The sequence below is a fragment of the Oratosquilla oratoria genome, chromosome 40, assembly GCF_046742065.1.
Source record: "Oratosquilla oratoria isolate Oo_2021 chromosome 40, ASM4674206v1, whole genome shotgun sequence".
NCBI lineage: Eukaryota > Metazoa > Arthropoda > Malacostraca > Stomatopoda > Squillidae > Oratosquilla > Oratosquilla oratoria.
Window position 1 is genome coordinate 42,680,344 of NC_134816.1, and position 17,605 is coordinate 42,697,948.

Here is a 17,605-nt window from a genome sequence, read left to right on the forward strand (position 1 = left end):
CTTGTTAATGAGTGATGGACTTTTGAAATCAAAAGATCGCGCAATCAATCCCAGAATCTTATTTGCTTTCTCAGAGGCTGAAATACACTGCTTGGATGATTTGAGGTCGTTACTGATAATTACGCCGAGATCTTTTTCACTATCCACTTTTGTTAACGAATTTCCAAATAACTTGTAATCGTACTTGCTGTTATTTTTACCTATGTGCATTACCTTGCATTTACTTGTGTTAAATTTCATTAGCCACTTTTCAGACCATTGCTGTAATTGATCTAAATCTTCTTGAATATCTAATTGGTCTGAGTGATCATTTGCCACTCCGCACAGTTTTGTATCATCAGCAAATTTGGAAACAGTAGATTTTAGTCCATGATCTATATCATTTATATATACTATGAATAGAAGTGGCCCAAGAACGGAACCCTGAGGAACTCCACTTGCAACACTTTTCCATCCAGAAGTTTTTCCATTTAAAACAACTCTCTGTTTTCGACCTTTCAACCAATTACTAGTCCAACCTAATAGGCTACCACTTATTCCATGCAAAGCTAATTTAGTAAGTAGTCTTTCGTGTGGGACGGTATCAAAAGCTTTTGCAAAGTCTAGATATATTAAATCTATATTCTTTCTTTTGTCATAATTCGAGATAACTGTATTGTAGAATTCGAGTAAGTTAGTCACGCAAGAACGTTTCCGTCTGAAACCATGTTGGCTATCATTTATCAAACGGTTACTTTCTAAATGATATTCGATAGCATCTCTGATGATAGTTTCCATTATTTTTCCTACGATCGAAGTCAAACTAATAGGCCTATAGTTATTTGGTTTCTTTTTGTCACCTTTTTTGAATATGGGAGTAACGTTAGCTAGCTTCCATTCTTTTGGGACATCTCCGGATATGATGGATTTCTTGAAAATAATTTCTAATGGAACAACAATCTCATTTTTCATTTCCTTTAAGATTCTTGGATGCCAACCGTCAGGCCCTGGTGTTTTATTAACTTTGAGTTTGTCTATACACCTTTTAATTTTTTCTTTTGTTATATTTACCGTAGTGAGTAAGTTTACCCCAGACTTTTCACAGGTTTCAGTTTGGAATTCACTTTGAGGTGTTTCGTTTACGAATACCGAGCTAAAATAATTGTTTAAGAGATTACACATTCCTTCATTTGAATATTCAAGTTGACCGTCAGCAGATAATAGTGGACCAATGTGATTCCTAACTACCTTTTTATCTCTAATGTAACTATAGAATTCTTTGGGATTCTCTTTGGATTTCTCAGCGATGTTCATTTCGTATTGTCGTTTTCTTTTTCTTATTGTCTTTTTTAAATCTCTCTGTATTGATACATAACTTTCATAGTCATTTGATGCACCCGAGCACTTATATTTCTTATAAGCCTGTCTCTTTTTAGCAATACTTTTTTCAGTTTCTTTGTCGAGCCACTTTGGGCGAGCCTGATTTGGGGGACGTCTGTCCTTAAAAGGAATGTAAGTTTGAATCATCTTAGTGAGCGTATTTTGAAATATTTCCCACATCTGATCTACAGGCCTTTCGTTTAATTTTTCCTCCCAATCTGTAAGCTGAAGCTCCTGACGTAGTTCTATGAACTGAGCTTTACTGAAATCGGGTATTTTAGAAACACAAGTATCTATTCTAAAATTGTTTAGGAGTTTGAATCTTCCACAAATGATTGCAAAGGCGGAGCATGCCGACAGGAGACCTTTTGCTCCATAACTAGGTCAGATGTAGAGAAAAATATATAAGAATGATAAAAAATAAATAAACAAAATAAATAAAATAAAAATTATAATAATATAAATAATAATAAATGAAATAAATGCATGGGTATAGTTGAATAATAAATAAGCAGGTAAATAGTAAATAATAATTGACATATAATGATAAATGAAAATCAGGCAAATAACAAACGAGTAATAACATACAAATAAATAAACAAATTCCGCTCTTACCTCCCCTCTCTCCCTCACCATCTCCCACACCTCGTCATCAAACTTCTCTTTTCTGTCTCCCTTAAATTCCAAGTCTCCACACCATAGTGTCATAGGCACAATCACCACCTCTTCGCATCCATTCCCAGACACCCTTTTCTAATGGTACAGTGGACAAGATGCAGGGATGACCCGTCATCCAGGAGGTGCCAAGATAAGAGAGAGGAGGGTGGCTGAAGAGGAGTGGAGTGTGATAAGGATGGAATTGGTGGGAGTGGTTTTTATGCCTTTGTTTTTTGGCTACCTCCCTTGTAAGGGGGAAAAAAGCCTTTGGTATATGTATGTACTTTTCATTCCCCCTAGACAGTTACTTGTATATTGTCAATGGTGAGAGTGAGTGGTCTGGGATGATTGAGGCTGTGCCAGGGTTGTCTTATCACCATGGCTGTTTATGTATTCCCTCAACATTTCCTGGTAATCCTTCTCATTCAATGTGTTAACTATAAACCTCTCTACCTCCCATCTTTTCCTCCTCTTCCACTTTTTTCCATTCTCCTTTTCCTTTACAAAAATAAATAAATAAATATATATATATCTCACACTCTCACCTTTCCCATGTATACTTATGCTTGGCTTTCTTCTAAACACTGTGTTTGCTATCATCAACTCCTTTTCTAAACAATCTCCTACTTCTCTTGTAATTTTTTCTGGTTGTCTGCCCCATCCATTTTCATTTCCGCTCCTTTATTATCTCCACTGTATCTTTCATTCCTGACAGTTCTCTTACCCAATTTTCTTTCTTCCTGTATAGGTATGGGAAACCAATATATGGATGTAAATATACATATGTCAGGTATACAGTGTCAGTAATATATGATAACAGGAAAACAATTCAAGAATGCTCCATTTATTTTAAAAATATTAAAAATGTTCAAGTTCCTTCTAAAATTCATGCTATTCTGTTCAATGCTGATGAATAAGAAATGTAATAAAATATAGCTATATGTTCATAAAAGATTCTTAATTGACTAGATTGGATATTTTTGCCTTATAATAGATTGCACAACTGTAATGCATGTTTCAGGTCTTCAAGATATTAGTGATCTCCCTTGTCTCAGTGCTTGCTTTGTTCTGGCAATTTGCATCTTTCAAGTTTCTTCTTTTATGATCACTATATATGGCAATTATGTAAGTTTATGCCTCCACACTGTGGACAAGTCTTCATGCACTCCTTTTCCGTCTATTCTGACCACCACTGTACTTTTCAGGCATTATCTACCCACTGTCTTCTCCTTCCTCCTTCTTTGGTGTGGAAGAGATTATGTTACTGACATTCTGCCTCATTCTGTGCCTCCTAGCTCTGGCCTGGCTTGGTGTTCCTTCAGTGTCCGAAATAAAGCTCACATGACCACTGCCAGATGGAACAGCAATTACCTGAAAAAAAATATATATATATATAATACTAATAAATGGGCCGAAGAGTAGTAAGATGCATGAATTTGAGCTTCAAATTACCATGCCTGGAATGATTTTTGCAAAGAGCTGCAAATCCCATATGTATATATCGTCAGATGAGGTGCCTGAGAACTATGATAGGGGTTACTAGGCTAGATAGAGTGAGAAACGAGGAGGTGAGGAGGAGAACGGGGTTTGAAAGGGAGTTGGGAGATAGGATTGATGAAAGAGTATTGGGATGGTTTGGACACATGGAAAGAATGAGATAAGAAAGATTAGTTAAAGAGGTGTGGAAGGCAGAGGTGGAAGGAGTAAACATGACGGGTTGACCTAGGATGAGATGGATGGATGGGATAAAAGGAGCATTGAGAAAGAGGGAAATGTCTGTTGAGGCAAGAAGGGAGAAGACAGAAGATAGGGGTGGGAGGAGCATGGTTGTGTATGGATGATGCTGTGATGCATAGAAGGGAGTAGGTGGGGCATAGGGGGAGAGGGAGTATGTGTGAATGATATTTTGCCGCAGTCCCAAAGGAATCTCCCAAATCTTTTCTTTTCTTGCATGAAGGGATTGAGAGGGGGGGTCATTGATTAAATGAAGCAGCCTTGCTGTGGATGTACTGTGTCTTGCGATACTGCCTCTGACCCAGGGCAGTGGGTGAAATGCAGAGATGACCTGTCATCCAGGAGGTGCCACGATAAGAGGGAGGGAGGGACGGGGGTGGATGGGAATGGAGTATATGGGGATGGAATGGGTGGGAGAGGATTTTGTGCCCTTGTTTTTGGCTACCCCCCTTGTCAGGGGGAAAAAATTGGTATATGTATGTATGTCTGTTTAAAGCACCAGGCAAGGCTGATGGGGTGAGACATACATACAATTATACACAAAGCTGAACTACTGTGACACTACTTCTGAGCCAGGGCAGTGGGCAAGATGCAGGGATGACCCATCATCCAAGAGGTGCCAAGGTAAAAGGGAGGGAAAAGGGTGGAGGGGAGTGGAGTATATTGGGGATGGAATGGGTGGGAGTGGTTTTTATGGTTTTTTTTTGGGGGGGAGGGGGAGCTAACTCCCTTGTAAGGGGGGAAAAAGCCCTTAATATATCACTTAGACAAAATGTTGTAGCACATTTGTAAATAATAATCACGAAGAACCCACGGTTGGAATAAATGGAAACTTTAGAAGAAAGTGTAACTTCTATATTTTGGCTAATAGCTATGTATGTATGTATGTACTAACACCCACTCATCTCCTATGTCTGTCTAGAAATTTAAGTTCCATTATGAATAAGACTGCATCCTCTGACACATGTGAGCCCCTTTATTTATTCTTGTATACCTAACTCTTTCCCTTGATATGGGATGAGGTGACCATCCACTACTTATACATACATATACCAAAGGCTTTTCCCCCCTTACATGGGAGATAGCCATAAAACAAAGGCATAGAAACCACTCCCACCCATTCCATCCCCAATACATTCCACTCCCCTCCACCCTCTACCCTCCCTCTTATCTTGGCACCTCCTGGATGACGGGTCATCCCTGTATCTTGTCCACTGCCCTGGGTCACAAGCAGTGTCGCAAGACACAGCACATCCACAGCAAGGCCGCTTCATTAAATCAGCGACCCCCCCCCTCTCCATCCCCTCATGCAGAAAAGGAGAAGACGGGGAGAAATCCCATTAATTATAAATGAAAATGATGATGGTAATGATATAAACAATAAACAAGGCATAAATGTAAATTAATTTTTTTTAAAGAATTAATAAGTGCTAAGTTCTGCAGTATAATGCCCAGGTAAACACTATAAATTGTAAATGCAATTCATGGATTATTAACACTTGCCTTGGAAGCTTCATATGATCTCTCAATCCTGGTTCCGTCTGAGGATCTATCTGGCAAATACTCGAGGTAATTTGCAGGAACGAGACCTGTCAGATCCAGATCAGAAGATTGCACTAACCACCAATCTTTATTTGATTCTCGTAATACCATCACGATATCACCTAAAAAACAAAAAGAAAAAAAAAAAAGATTGAAAATGAATAAATACATGATGATGATATGGTTTAATGTTACAAACTCCCTCCTATTGGAAGGCTAGTGCGGTGCCCCTCACAGAGGACTTTGTAGCGAGGAATTTAATGAACCATGCCCTTGGTTCAACTTCACTGGTAGCAGGGTTCGAACCACTATCCCCTTGACCTTCACCACAAGTAACAATGCCCTAACCCGCTCAGCCAGTGGGCTTCCAATAAATAGATAAATAAATAAAAACATAATTAAAAGAACCAACATACAAAGTCATTTCATGTCATGCAAATATTTCCCATGGGTACCTCTTTCCTACCTCGTCTTACGGACATTTCATCTGACTCAGATGCCTTGAAGTTAAACAGAGCAGTTGCCAATTTTCCAGTTGGAGGCGGCCGAGAACCTCTTAGACTGCTGAAAGTAAAGAAGCTTATGAAATTGAAAAGTTAAAGTTATGAAAATAAAACTGGTGAAGAGAAAATAACAGCAAGTTTAAAATGCTTAAAAAGGAACATAAAAGAGCTGAATGCAAGTTCTTATGGCACACTATCTGTAAGAAGTACCAAATTAATTTCTCTCAATGAATAACAATATTTGTCTTTTACTGGCAAATTATTCTACTGTTTTTTATTTTCCTTGCATACCTACAGATCCTTTACTTTTCTTTTTTTTAGGAATGTCCCCTTTTGGGGCTACAGGTAGCTGGACTCCTAATCCCATCCACCGTCCCGTATTTTGTCGCCTTTTACGACTCAAGTGGAAAGACTTGGTGGTAGCATTCTCTTCCCCCACCACAGGAAATGGAATGGGTGGGAGTGGTTTCTATGCCTTTTTCTTTTTGGCTACCCCCCCATGTAGGGGGAAAAAGCCTTTGGTATATGTATGTACCTACAGATCCAAAGTTGTAATTGGAGATCTCTCAGAGAAGAAATTCTATTTTGTTGTTTGTATTATGCGTGGCATGGCAATGCAGGATGACATGTTCTCAGACTTCAGTACCTAAGGGCATGCAGTGTCTGTGGTGGAAGGTGACTTGGATACATGTGAATAAGGGTGATTTGTCAATTTAATAGTATTTATTTTTTCTGGGTTTATATTTAGCATTTAGAGTGAAATAGTGGATTGTTTGGCCTATTTTTCATATTTATTTTGTAATTTGTGTGTACATACTTTTTTTATGGATATATTCTGGATGTTGGAGGAAGCTCTTGATGAATTTATTTCTATTAAAGATTGTGGCTATATGTGAGATAAATTAAAAGACTCAAAAGCTTTGACATAACACAGTGGATGTCTAATTTCTATACATTCAATGAGCATTAAAGTGTTTTGTTTTCTGCATGTAATTCTCCTGTAGTGAAGAAATAAGAATACTGCTATTTTGTTCCCAGGTTATGTTGCAAAAGGTGAATAAAAGGGATATAATGAGAGGACTAGAATCCTCTTTCTGTATTTTTTCCTTCAAAAGCTGAGACATGCTTTGACCTACACAACCATCCACCTTACAAGGGGGAGAAAAAGCCAATGACATCAATCAATCAATCAATCCATTGCCCCTAGTCTCTCTTGCAGATGACCCGCAGCCACTGATATGTACATGGCCAATGGGTCCTGTTTCAGGACAACCTATTACTGTTAAGGTTTAAGAACATAAGAATGAAGGAGACTGCATGAGACCATAAGGCCTACACTAGGCAGTTCCATGTCCATTACCACCTGTCATCCCCATCCATAAAGTTGTCTAATCGTTTCTTAAAACAATTTATAGTTTCAGCACTCACTACATGGTTACTAGGTCTATTCCATTCGTTGACCACCCTATTAGTAAACCAATTCTTGCCTATTTCCTTCTTAAATCTAAATATGTCCAGTTTAAATCTATTACTGCGAGTCCTGCCCTGTTGTCTTAATATGATGACCTTGCTTGCATCACCCTTGTTGTGGCAACAATTGACCTTTTCACTTTCAAACAGCCAATGAGATAAGAGTAGATAGCTCTTAGGTCCTCTTGGATGAAAGGACATCCCTGTTCCCTCACCCCTACTGCTTAGGTCAGAAGCAATGCAGCAAGTCACAGCACCTCCACAGCACACAGCGAAGCCTGGCAGCCAAAACTTGTTTACCCCCACTGCTTTATTACATGATGACCCTACCCCCTTGTCCACTCAGGAATTTACAGAGCAGCTAAGAAGAAATTTCCTTGAACCACGTCAATTTCTCATTCATTTATAACCATTATCCACTCACCTATCTCTTGCCCTCTCCCTTTCCTGCTCAACAGGCATTCCCTTTGTACCCCTCTCCCTAGTCCATCTCATTCTCAATCTTCCCCTCAAGTCAACTCCATCCACCTCTGCCTTCCACACAATTTTTACTAGACTTTCTTCATTCATTCTTTCCATATGCCCAAACCATTACAGTACTGGGGTACTGACTGCACAATACATGCAGTCAATAATTTAGGGACTATTTTTGTGGCACCCCTATGGACCAGAGTCACACATCATTTGTCCACTTTAAGAGTTTAAAATCTGTATTCATTAAAGAATGATGATACTTCTGAGCTACTACTGTTTCACCTTTGTAGTGTTCCTTTAAACCTGTCTTTTACTACTTCTATGGCAACCTCTTCCTGATCCCCCCCCCCCTGTGGTGGGGAGGAAAAGAATTCTGCCACCATGTTCTCATGCATATCACAAAAGACAACTAGGATCAGGTGAGGGGAGTAGGGATTCTCCACTCTGTATTTTCTTCCTACAATAAGTCAACGTGATATCATACACATATATTTCATAAATATAATCAACATCAACAGAAAAGATTGGGGATGGGAAAAAGAAGGAAACTATGACTAGTTAAAAAAGTTTGAAGTCTGGAGAAAGGTTGTATGAAGGAATATGTTGAAAAAAAAAAATATATATATATATATGTGTGTGTATATATATATATGCACATATATATATATATGTGTGTGTGTGTGTGTGTATATATATATATATATATGCACATATATATATATATACACATATATACATATATATATATATATATATACATACATATATATATATATACATATATATATATATACACACACACACACACATACACACAACCAGAGGTCTATATTTATGCAACTATTTTCTTATGACACAAAGGACAAAATTAAAAATCAAACACCAACTCACAGACTAGACATGTTCAAAGGTTCTTCCATGGCCATCTTCAAAACATTGTCTAACTTGTGCAACAATTCCTTATTGTCATCCTCTACTACTGGTATGGACGTCTGTGGCATATCTGGAGATACCCCGATAGAGCTTCTAGGAGTACTAGTTGGATTCATGGTTGGGCCTACATGTGACATGTCAAACGTCTCCTTCTTTGGCGTTAAGTATGTACTTATCTTTGGGCTTGACGACCTGGAGGACAATGGTTGAACTGCAAGAGGTACTGGGCTGTCAATGGGTGCCGCATCCGCTTTGTACGTGAGTATGACGATCGGTGCTTCTAGTGAACAGGAACTGACAGCCAGGATGTGGTCGTGTGGATGAAAGTCTACGCATGACGTTGTCCCTTCAAAGGGCAAGTCCCAAAATGCCGAAGCAATCTCACCCGTGTCAGCATTCCAAACGTATACACCTCGATCCTCGCTACCCGATAGCACCCACGTACCACAGGGGCTAACACAGCTACGAATCTGTTCACAGACATTGAGTGCTCCTTTCAGTCTATGAGTAGCAACCCAACGTTGGCGATTGACTAAACAAACCTGACCATCTCTGGCATGAACCAGCAGACGATGGCCACCAGGATGATAAACAATGTTATTGATAACGTGCCCGGCGATATCCGTTATTTTCACATCCTCCTCAATGGTCAGCACTTGTACATTTTTCCCCTTTGTTTTCTTTGGTACAGTTATTTTCCACACTTTGATAACACCCTGCTTGTCTCCAGAATAGAACAAGGAATTATCTCCATTGAAACAAAACGCATTGACAAAACCAAGGTGATCCATCACTTCCTGAACAACTCTATACTCTCCCTCTTTACTGAGCATCCACACACGTATAACATGATCATACCCCCCAGTGAACAACAAGCGCGTGTCTCCGGGATGGAACCTGGCGACGTAAACGAAAGTTGGATGAGTGAGTAGCTTCATACGACTTGACACTTTCTCACTCGTCAGATACCAAACCCTCGCAGTCGAGTCTGCTGAGGCAGTGAGGAGAATATCATCATTCATGCTCCAGCAAATATCATAGATCAGTCCTAGGTGCCCTGGAATCTTAGCAACGCAGTTCCCCGTCAATACATCATATATTATAATTTCTTTATAAGCCCCACAAGCTAATCTAAGCCCATTGTTGGAAAACTTAACAATGAGGCAACCTTGTTCAGAAGATGGCAAAGTGTATTGCATATGATTGGGAATTTTACACATTTGGCTTGGATTTCGATTCCATTGCAATTGCAACTGAGCAGATACGCTGTCTACCACTGAACTATCATTATTACTTGTAGCGGCTTCCTGAAGAACTTCATCTAAAGCTGTTCCTCCCTGTTCCTGTTGTGTGGCCAGCATTGATCTTAATGCTGGGTTTGGGTTAGTAGGAATCTCTACCTCCCGTAATGTGACGTAAAGTGTGGATGGGTACTTATTTCTATTTCCACTTTTCCACCAACTGTACAATTCCACCAGATCAACATTGGCTGTTTTCCGAGGCCTCCACAGTTGTAGACGAAGACGTTGACCAATATTTATATGGTTGTTTCGCCCTCGCATTTTCAGAAAACCCCAAGTAAGAGTTTTCCAGCCTACTTGCGACTGACTTCTTTGAGAACTAAATCTAGTTGACGAGTAGAAATCCATGACTTGAAAGAAAATAATAACGGACACGTCTGAACTTGTAAAATGTTGTACAGGTTCATTAAAAATCAGTTCCTCTTCCCATCGACAAATCAAGCTCCTGAAAAAAAGATGTAGAGTCTTAATTTCTTTTTCTTTATTTTACTCTTCACTACTATAGTGCATTGTATAGATTCTATGATAACAACGGATTTTATTCGGCTGCTACGGCATATATGAACCTAAATGATGTTGAAAAGACCTCGTCCACTGTGGCTTACTCCTCGGATGAACTACAGTAATTTGTCTAAAATGTGCAACAACAAAATCCATACAATGCAGTACAGTAATGAAGACTTCAGTTGTCAACTAGGTATTCAAAAATCTCACTTTGTGCATAACTACCTAATCATTTGCACGACAGCACAAGATACCTGTGTTTCCGGCAATCGTACGCTTGCGTCATCATTGGAAGAATGTTATGAACATTTTCACTTTCATAATATGATGTCACTTTTCTCTCTGAAGACATCTTTTCCAGTAGTGTTCCAGATTCTACATCACATATATAAACCTAAACAGTCAAACAAAAAAACATATAGAAACATACAACCACTTGAATAACGATTTATGCTGCTAAGCACAAAACTACAGCCTACATTAGATATCTTACAAATCATATCAGAACAAGGAGACAAAATATCACTAGCAATACAATTTCTACGTACCTTCACCAGAGGATGTGGTGTTATAGGTGGTAAAAGTTCAAGACAGTCAGCAGAGTGTATTGTCACCCCAAGAACTTTGGCTGTAAAAACAAAGTATACATATATATATATTAGCCTACAAAATCAAAGGTTACAGTTAACCCTTAATATTCACAGGTTCATCACTCATGCATTTGATCACCCATTACTACTTCCCATCACTCATGCTTTAGTATAGTGTTCACATCTCATGTGTACTATGATCTCTAACCTGGATTTAAATTTGAAAAGTACTGTATAATACAAGGAAGTAACAATGTTATTGTTTGTAGCTGAGAACAGGACATGCAACAGTACATGGCGAGTGAGGTGGGGAACAAGAAGAGACAGGAGATGAAGGGTCAACTGTATTCACTCATCTACCACTTGTGTTACATAAGAACATAAGAATGAAGAAGACCAAAGAGATTTTTAAATCAATTGTTTGTATATATTGCCCAATAACTTAGTTGTATATACCCATCTTACTGGCTGAGAGTTATAAAATGGACAAGTATAACAGGAATAAAACTTGACCATATGATTTTTTCATATTCTCTAAGACACTTGCAATACTATCACTTGCCCTTCCAGTTATGAAATTGTGTAATTACAATTAATATCTACTCTTGAAACATCAACCAAGGACTAATGATAGCTATTTGCTAGCGGTGGACCCACAAGATAGTCACTGACGAGAATCATTTCCCCACTATCTATCAACCTCAAAACCTATCAATACCCACACCTGCAGCTAGATGGGCAGCCCCATAAGACAAGTACTTGATACCTGGAGATGAAGTCTAGAATATATTTATATCAACTTTGTCTAGCCCCTCCAACACCCACACTTTTTCCCATAAGAACAGAAATCAGTAACATAAGTGGGTTGGCTTCTGTGTCTGATTTTATTTTTTGGATACCTTTCTATCTTTCTGTTCTCAGTATAATATGTATATAGTCTATATCTGTTTGTGTACTATTCTCTCTTGCTCCTCCCCCTGCTTATTGCTGACAGAGACCAAAACCAACACAGCACAGACAATTGTCCAACGTTCCTTTCCTAATCATTTCAAAGCTTTCCTATATACTTTTCCAACTATGAATATATTTTACTGCAACATAAACAAATGGGTGACTCCAGCCAACAGGGATGCCTAAAAACAGTTCCTAAAGCACTAGTTGCATGCTGCCATGCATTCACTAATGCATGACAACATGTAGTCAACAGTCCTGTACATCATTAACAAGAGTAAAATAAAAACAGAAATGCAAACAGATAACAAAGTATAAAAAGAATGTGCTTATGTGCTACTTAAGCATCCTTGGACATGATGTACCAATTTTGAAAACAGCATGTGTATCTCATGCACTAAACAATGAAAATGGAGAAAAGCATGTACCTGAAACAGTACACATCTTTTTAAAAGAATCTAATACTATGAATTAGTTACAGATATCATGATACAGTAACCTAACATTTTTAGTGTGAAAGTTATATGCATTTAAATCAATCAATCAATTGTTGCCTCAACTTTTACAGACTGAAAACCTACAACCCAACAGGATCTGTTGATGGTCCTTGGCCTTTTCCACGGATCTTTCTGGAAAGAACCTTTGAACTATATATCAGTGGGGAATGTGATAGGGTTTGAAGATGGGTGGCAGGAAAATGACTATCTGACATTCTTCTTACAAGGCCATCCCATGTAGGTATCCATTTATAAATCCCCATTTTTCAATCAGGCAATTAATCTGTTGTTCCTTCCATGTCACTTCAGTAGATGACCTACAACTCCCAAGGTAACCAACAATAACCCATGAGGTGTTAAAGGAAGAGATACTATGTTGTTTTAAATCTAGAGTAAGGTAATGTAGGATGAGATGTTCAGTGTGGTGATTGCAGCAAGTGCAGTTTGCTTCCACAGTCAAGACTATTCTGTGTTGGAGAGTGGTTAGTGTAGTTCTTATTTGACTTGGGAGGGATTTCTATGTAGACCTGATAACTGGGGGAGTTTAGTGATTTAGGGAGTTTGATGGATAGTTTTGGAGTGTTCCAACTGGCAGATATATCATCTGAGCTCTGTATATAAACTCTATTGGCTCTAAGAACCCCTTTCTTTGTTCTTATTGGTAAATAGTGGGCTGGTTTCTGTGTCTGATTTTATTCTTTAGATATCTTTTTATCTTATTGTTCTCAATATAATATGTATAGAGTCTATATCTGTTTGAGTGCATATTTTATGTGTTCTTATGAGACAACACATAATTTTGCAGTTCTTTCCATAAGAATTCACTTTAAATAATAAAAAAGATTTTCACTATGCACTATATGACTAACATAGAACAAGAGGTCACTGTATTCACATCTCTGCAGTTGAGCTACAAAACAAGTCTGAACCAGAAACATAAATAGTCAGAAACTCAACTTCATAATTACTGCCTTTAAGTTTCACTGACTGGAAACCCACAGAAAAAAAAAAGTTGCCTGTGTTGCATTAAGTATGGGTCTGTTTCTATGTCACTGACTAAGAGGAGAGGGGGAGGAGAAAGAGGAAGAGGAAGAGGAAGAGGCAGAGGAGGAAGAGGGAAGTAGTTGCTAGCTGTCAGCTCCCCCTGTCAAAGTTGACAGAAAACAAATCTGGGCCTGGTCTAGAGACTGACAGTGTTGACAGGAACCGAGACAAATGGTGGAAAGATGATTCTTCTCAACATTTGTCTTCCAGGCCCACCGCAATCAGGTAATCACTGCCAATCCTCTGAAGTGCTCATAAAAAACTTAGACAATGACTATTCATTGAAAACTAGTGAGAGACTTATATCTGATAAACTACATACTGTACAAAGCAAAGTACTGAATATCTAAAACTTTGTTTACCATCATTTTCAACTGGAATTTGTCTTTTCTTCTTTTTGCCTTTCTTCTTAGGCACTGCCACGGCCTTTAGGTATTCCCGTGTGGGTGTGTCTGGTTCATTCCCTCCTCCCTTCCCTTTTTTTGGTCTTTCCATCAACTATGGGATACAGCAATGACAACAACAAAAGTAAGATTACTTTAAATAATTACAAACAAATCAGATGACTGACTGGGCCTGTAGTTAACATAATAAACTTATGGCAATAGATATAATATAGGATACCCAAGTATAAGTTTGATGTGATAAAAATCATAACAAAATAACAAAGCTAATTGTTTATGATGCACCATAAAACACAATACAAAACAAAGACACATGTATGATAAGTAGTTCAAAGCAACACAAATAGATCTTTAAAAACTAACACATGCAAGATGATGGAAATTATGATGTTACATATACACCAATATCAAACCAGACATTCATATAATTTGCGCAGAACCCAGTCAGCAAAATTCATATCTGAAAAAGGCAAACCTATGAGGGTTCAAGTATAACCCTGTTCTCTCAAGTGTTAAAAGCGAATAAGAACTATACTCGTCTAAAACTATTTTCATTAATAGCAGTGGAGATAGATGCACTGCACAGATATGTACGAATACAAGAGTGTAAAATGTGCTGTACAACACCCATGCAAGCACAAACAAAAGAAATAAAAATAAACATAAATACATTACAAAAATATAATTAAATGAATATTAATATGAAATCAAACTTGTGTACATTTTTTTTTTCAAAATATTTTTGATATATGAATAAGAAGTCTAGAGTATCCAAGAATAAAAAAGAATATCAAATAAAAAGTGAATTTCAATACAGTGTTGTAAAGTTATACTGGATAAAACATGTGAAGATCTTTGGAAATGTGCATGAAGATGAATTAAGTTAACTTGCATGCTGCTGAAAGAAGTAGACATTAGAAACTATCAATTCAAGTTATCACATAGTTTCTGATTACTTTCTATCAACACACATATACTCATCTGTATGAACATAGCAATTCTTATGTAATGAGTATAATCTGAACTAGTATAGAAATTCTAAATGACATTACTGATGAATAAACTATTAGTTAAGAGGTTCATAATGTCTTGAGCTGGGTACAAGTGGTAGCAGCTTACCTCACTTTCTTTGTGACCATCCTTTCCGTTTTCTTTCTTGGAAGACACCATTCGTCTCCCTTCTTCCTCATCTGCATTAGGTTTTTTCTTTGACTTTTTAATTTTCTTTTTACCACCACCATCCCTTTTAATCTGCACCATTTCCACTTCTTCATTTTTACCCCCTTCTTGAGCATCTTCCTCTCTGTGAGCATTCAAAAATTAGCTATAGTTCCTCGTAAATATGCCAGCAATAGTTTAAAGAAGCTATCAAAATAATGAGACAATATATAATTCATGACTGTGGTGGAGTTAAAAATCTCAAAATGGAAATCTACCATATGCTGTGCAACACCTGCAACTTATCCTTACAATTTTATATTTACATACGAATGGGAAGTAGAATGAGAAAAAATAAGATTACCATGAATACAATATATTGGAAAATAAGAGCATCTTTAAAAGATTTTGTGGCAATATATATATATGTATGTATATACCCTAAACAAAGAAGTGACAGTTGTCTATTATCATTTTGTCTTGGATTCATCCAGGGAGAGGGAGACATAATGCAGAGGTTCCTCTACCAGGTGACAGAGCACTACCCCTTCCAACTACCCATTCTCTGGGTCATGGAATACTTATCTTTACAAGAGGCTAACTGAGGATCCCTACAATAGAGTAAACTATAACTTACATTGTGATATCATGAATACATACATACATACATATACCAAAGGCTTTTTTTCCCCCTTACACAGAAGGTAGCAAAGGCATAAAAACCACTCCCACCCATTCCATCCCTATCACACTCCACTCCCCTCCACCCTCTTCCCTCCCTCTTATCTTGGCACCTCCTGGTATCATGAACACGCTACAATATACCTTTCACTCTGTGTAACATCTTTCAAGACTTTGTTTTTTCTCTGCAAACAAATAAAGAAAGATTATTAGTATAGTAATTATGTTGTCAATCTGATACAAACCAATTCAAATTAAGTTAAAATCTGTAAATTAATACTTATAACCAATATATCAATCCCTGATTTTCATAATAAATGATACATTTATATTAAATCTACCACAATTATCTACATTTTTTCATTTAATGTCAATCTTCAACCTTTATGGTTTTACTGTTTGTGGCATAAGCCATTCACATGAACCAAAACTGTATCAGTCCTTATTCCCTCATTACTATATCAGTACAATCACAAGTATTTAATTAGTTGCTATATATGGGATTAGTGCTACATCCATGGGGTTCCATCTTTACATTTCCAATCATCAAACTCTCCCTTAAAATTACATCTAATAAATAATAATATTAAGTTTATTTTGGCAATGAATCAATATGCAGATAATGAAAACAACACAGTTAGAAATAACAATTAAAATTGCCGAGTTATATCTTCATCCAATTTATTCCACAAAATCTATACATCTATGTGGAAAGCTATACAGTACATCCTAATATCTTTTAAGCAGTCGTGCTTCTCTAACTTTTCACTGATCAGACTTTTCTCTTTTCAGTTTTGTCATTGTACATCTATTATCAAATCATCAAGGATTTACCACATCTCTATAGGAATATACTTACACTTGCTAGCTTCTTGGCAGCATGCTTATGCAATGCTGATGATATAATTGAGTTCAAAGAACTCCCTGTTTCTTGGTCATTTTCCTGTGACACATGATCTGATGTTGTGAGAGGCACACGGTCATTTCCCACCATCGAACCTGTAGAGAAATGTCCCCATAATCCAAAATACCAGAAAGTTCCAAATTACATCAGCAATTTCTTGCAACAAAAAAACTTGCCCTTTTGGCTTATACACAGGCCGTAAACACAATTTTTTTGTAATTTGTTTCATATGACGTATAAATCATAAATATAGTATAATAGTTATAATAGTATGCAGGGGTCAGTTTTTCAGGTCTTGTTGAAACAAACATTGGTGAACTACGAGTTACACAATAATTTGTTAGTATACAACTATGCCATTGGAAAACTTTGGTGAAAACGTTAGTGTAACTAAACAAACAAATACAATAAATTTCAGTAAAACTAAAAGTTAAAATGATAAAAAATCACTATCAAGTCCACGAGTATTCTGCATGTACTGTAACTATGTTCGATTTCGAACCTTCATATTTTTTAATTCAGAAGGCACTGTGCCTAGACATGTACCAAATGGTCCATTGATATAAATTCCCAGTCACGTACTACCTTTAATTATAGTTGAATTTGTTGGCACTTTGACACGACTGTCTTCTGCATTTTCAAACTTGTTTACATTCTATGGAATGTTGTTTTGACGTACAATTTTATATTTAGAAATCGCTAAGTTTTGGTTGGCCCACGTCAAGCCCAGGATAGAAATGTTTAAATTATCATATTTAATGTAATACGTAATACTTATGTTCAGAAGTATGACAAAATCATTATACCACAGGAAGACACATAGCAAGAGAAATTGTGCAACTTGTAATTTGCAATGAAGATGGTCTACACGAAGATACAAAAGGATTCATGTTAGTCAG

General features: G+C 37.3%; 1 protein-coding gene across 3 annotated transcripts; it reads right to left on the bottom strand.

Annotated features, from left to right (window-relative positions):
* Window positions 1–2,855: 2,855 nt before the first annotated feature.
* On the bottom strand, window positions 2,856–17,381 carry LOC143020822 (jouberin-like). Of its 3 annotated transcripts, none has more exons than XM_076177635.1 (11): window positions 17,292–17,381; window positions 16,662–16,801; window positions 15,947–15,987; window positions 15,083–15,266; window positions 13,922–14,057; window positions 11,026–11,105; window positions 10,732–10,871; window positions 8,631–10,418; window positions 5,759–5,853; window positions 5,254–5,414; window positions 2,856–3,387 (listed from the first exon to the last, which is right to left on the bottom strand). In XM_076177635.1, the coding sequence occupies exons 2-11, from the start codon at window positions 16,794–16,796 to the stop codon at window positions 3,229–3,231; spliced, it is 2,919 nt and encodes a 972-aa protein (XP_076033750.1). In that variant the 5' UTR covers window positions 16,797–16,801; window positions 17,292–17,381; the 3' UTR covers window positions 2,856–3,228. The 3 variants fall into 3 exon arrangements, with proteins under 3 accessions (XP_076033750.1, XP_076033748.1, XP_076033749.1); XM_076177633.1 differs by having other exon boundaries at window positions 5,759–5,856; XM_076177634.1 differs by having other exon boundaries at window positions 5,759–5,856; window positions 17,289–17,344.
* Window positions 17,382–17,605: the final 224 nt, after the last annotated feature.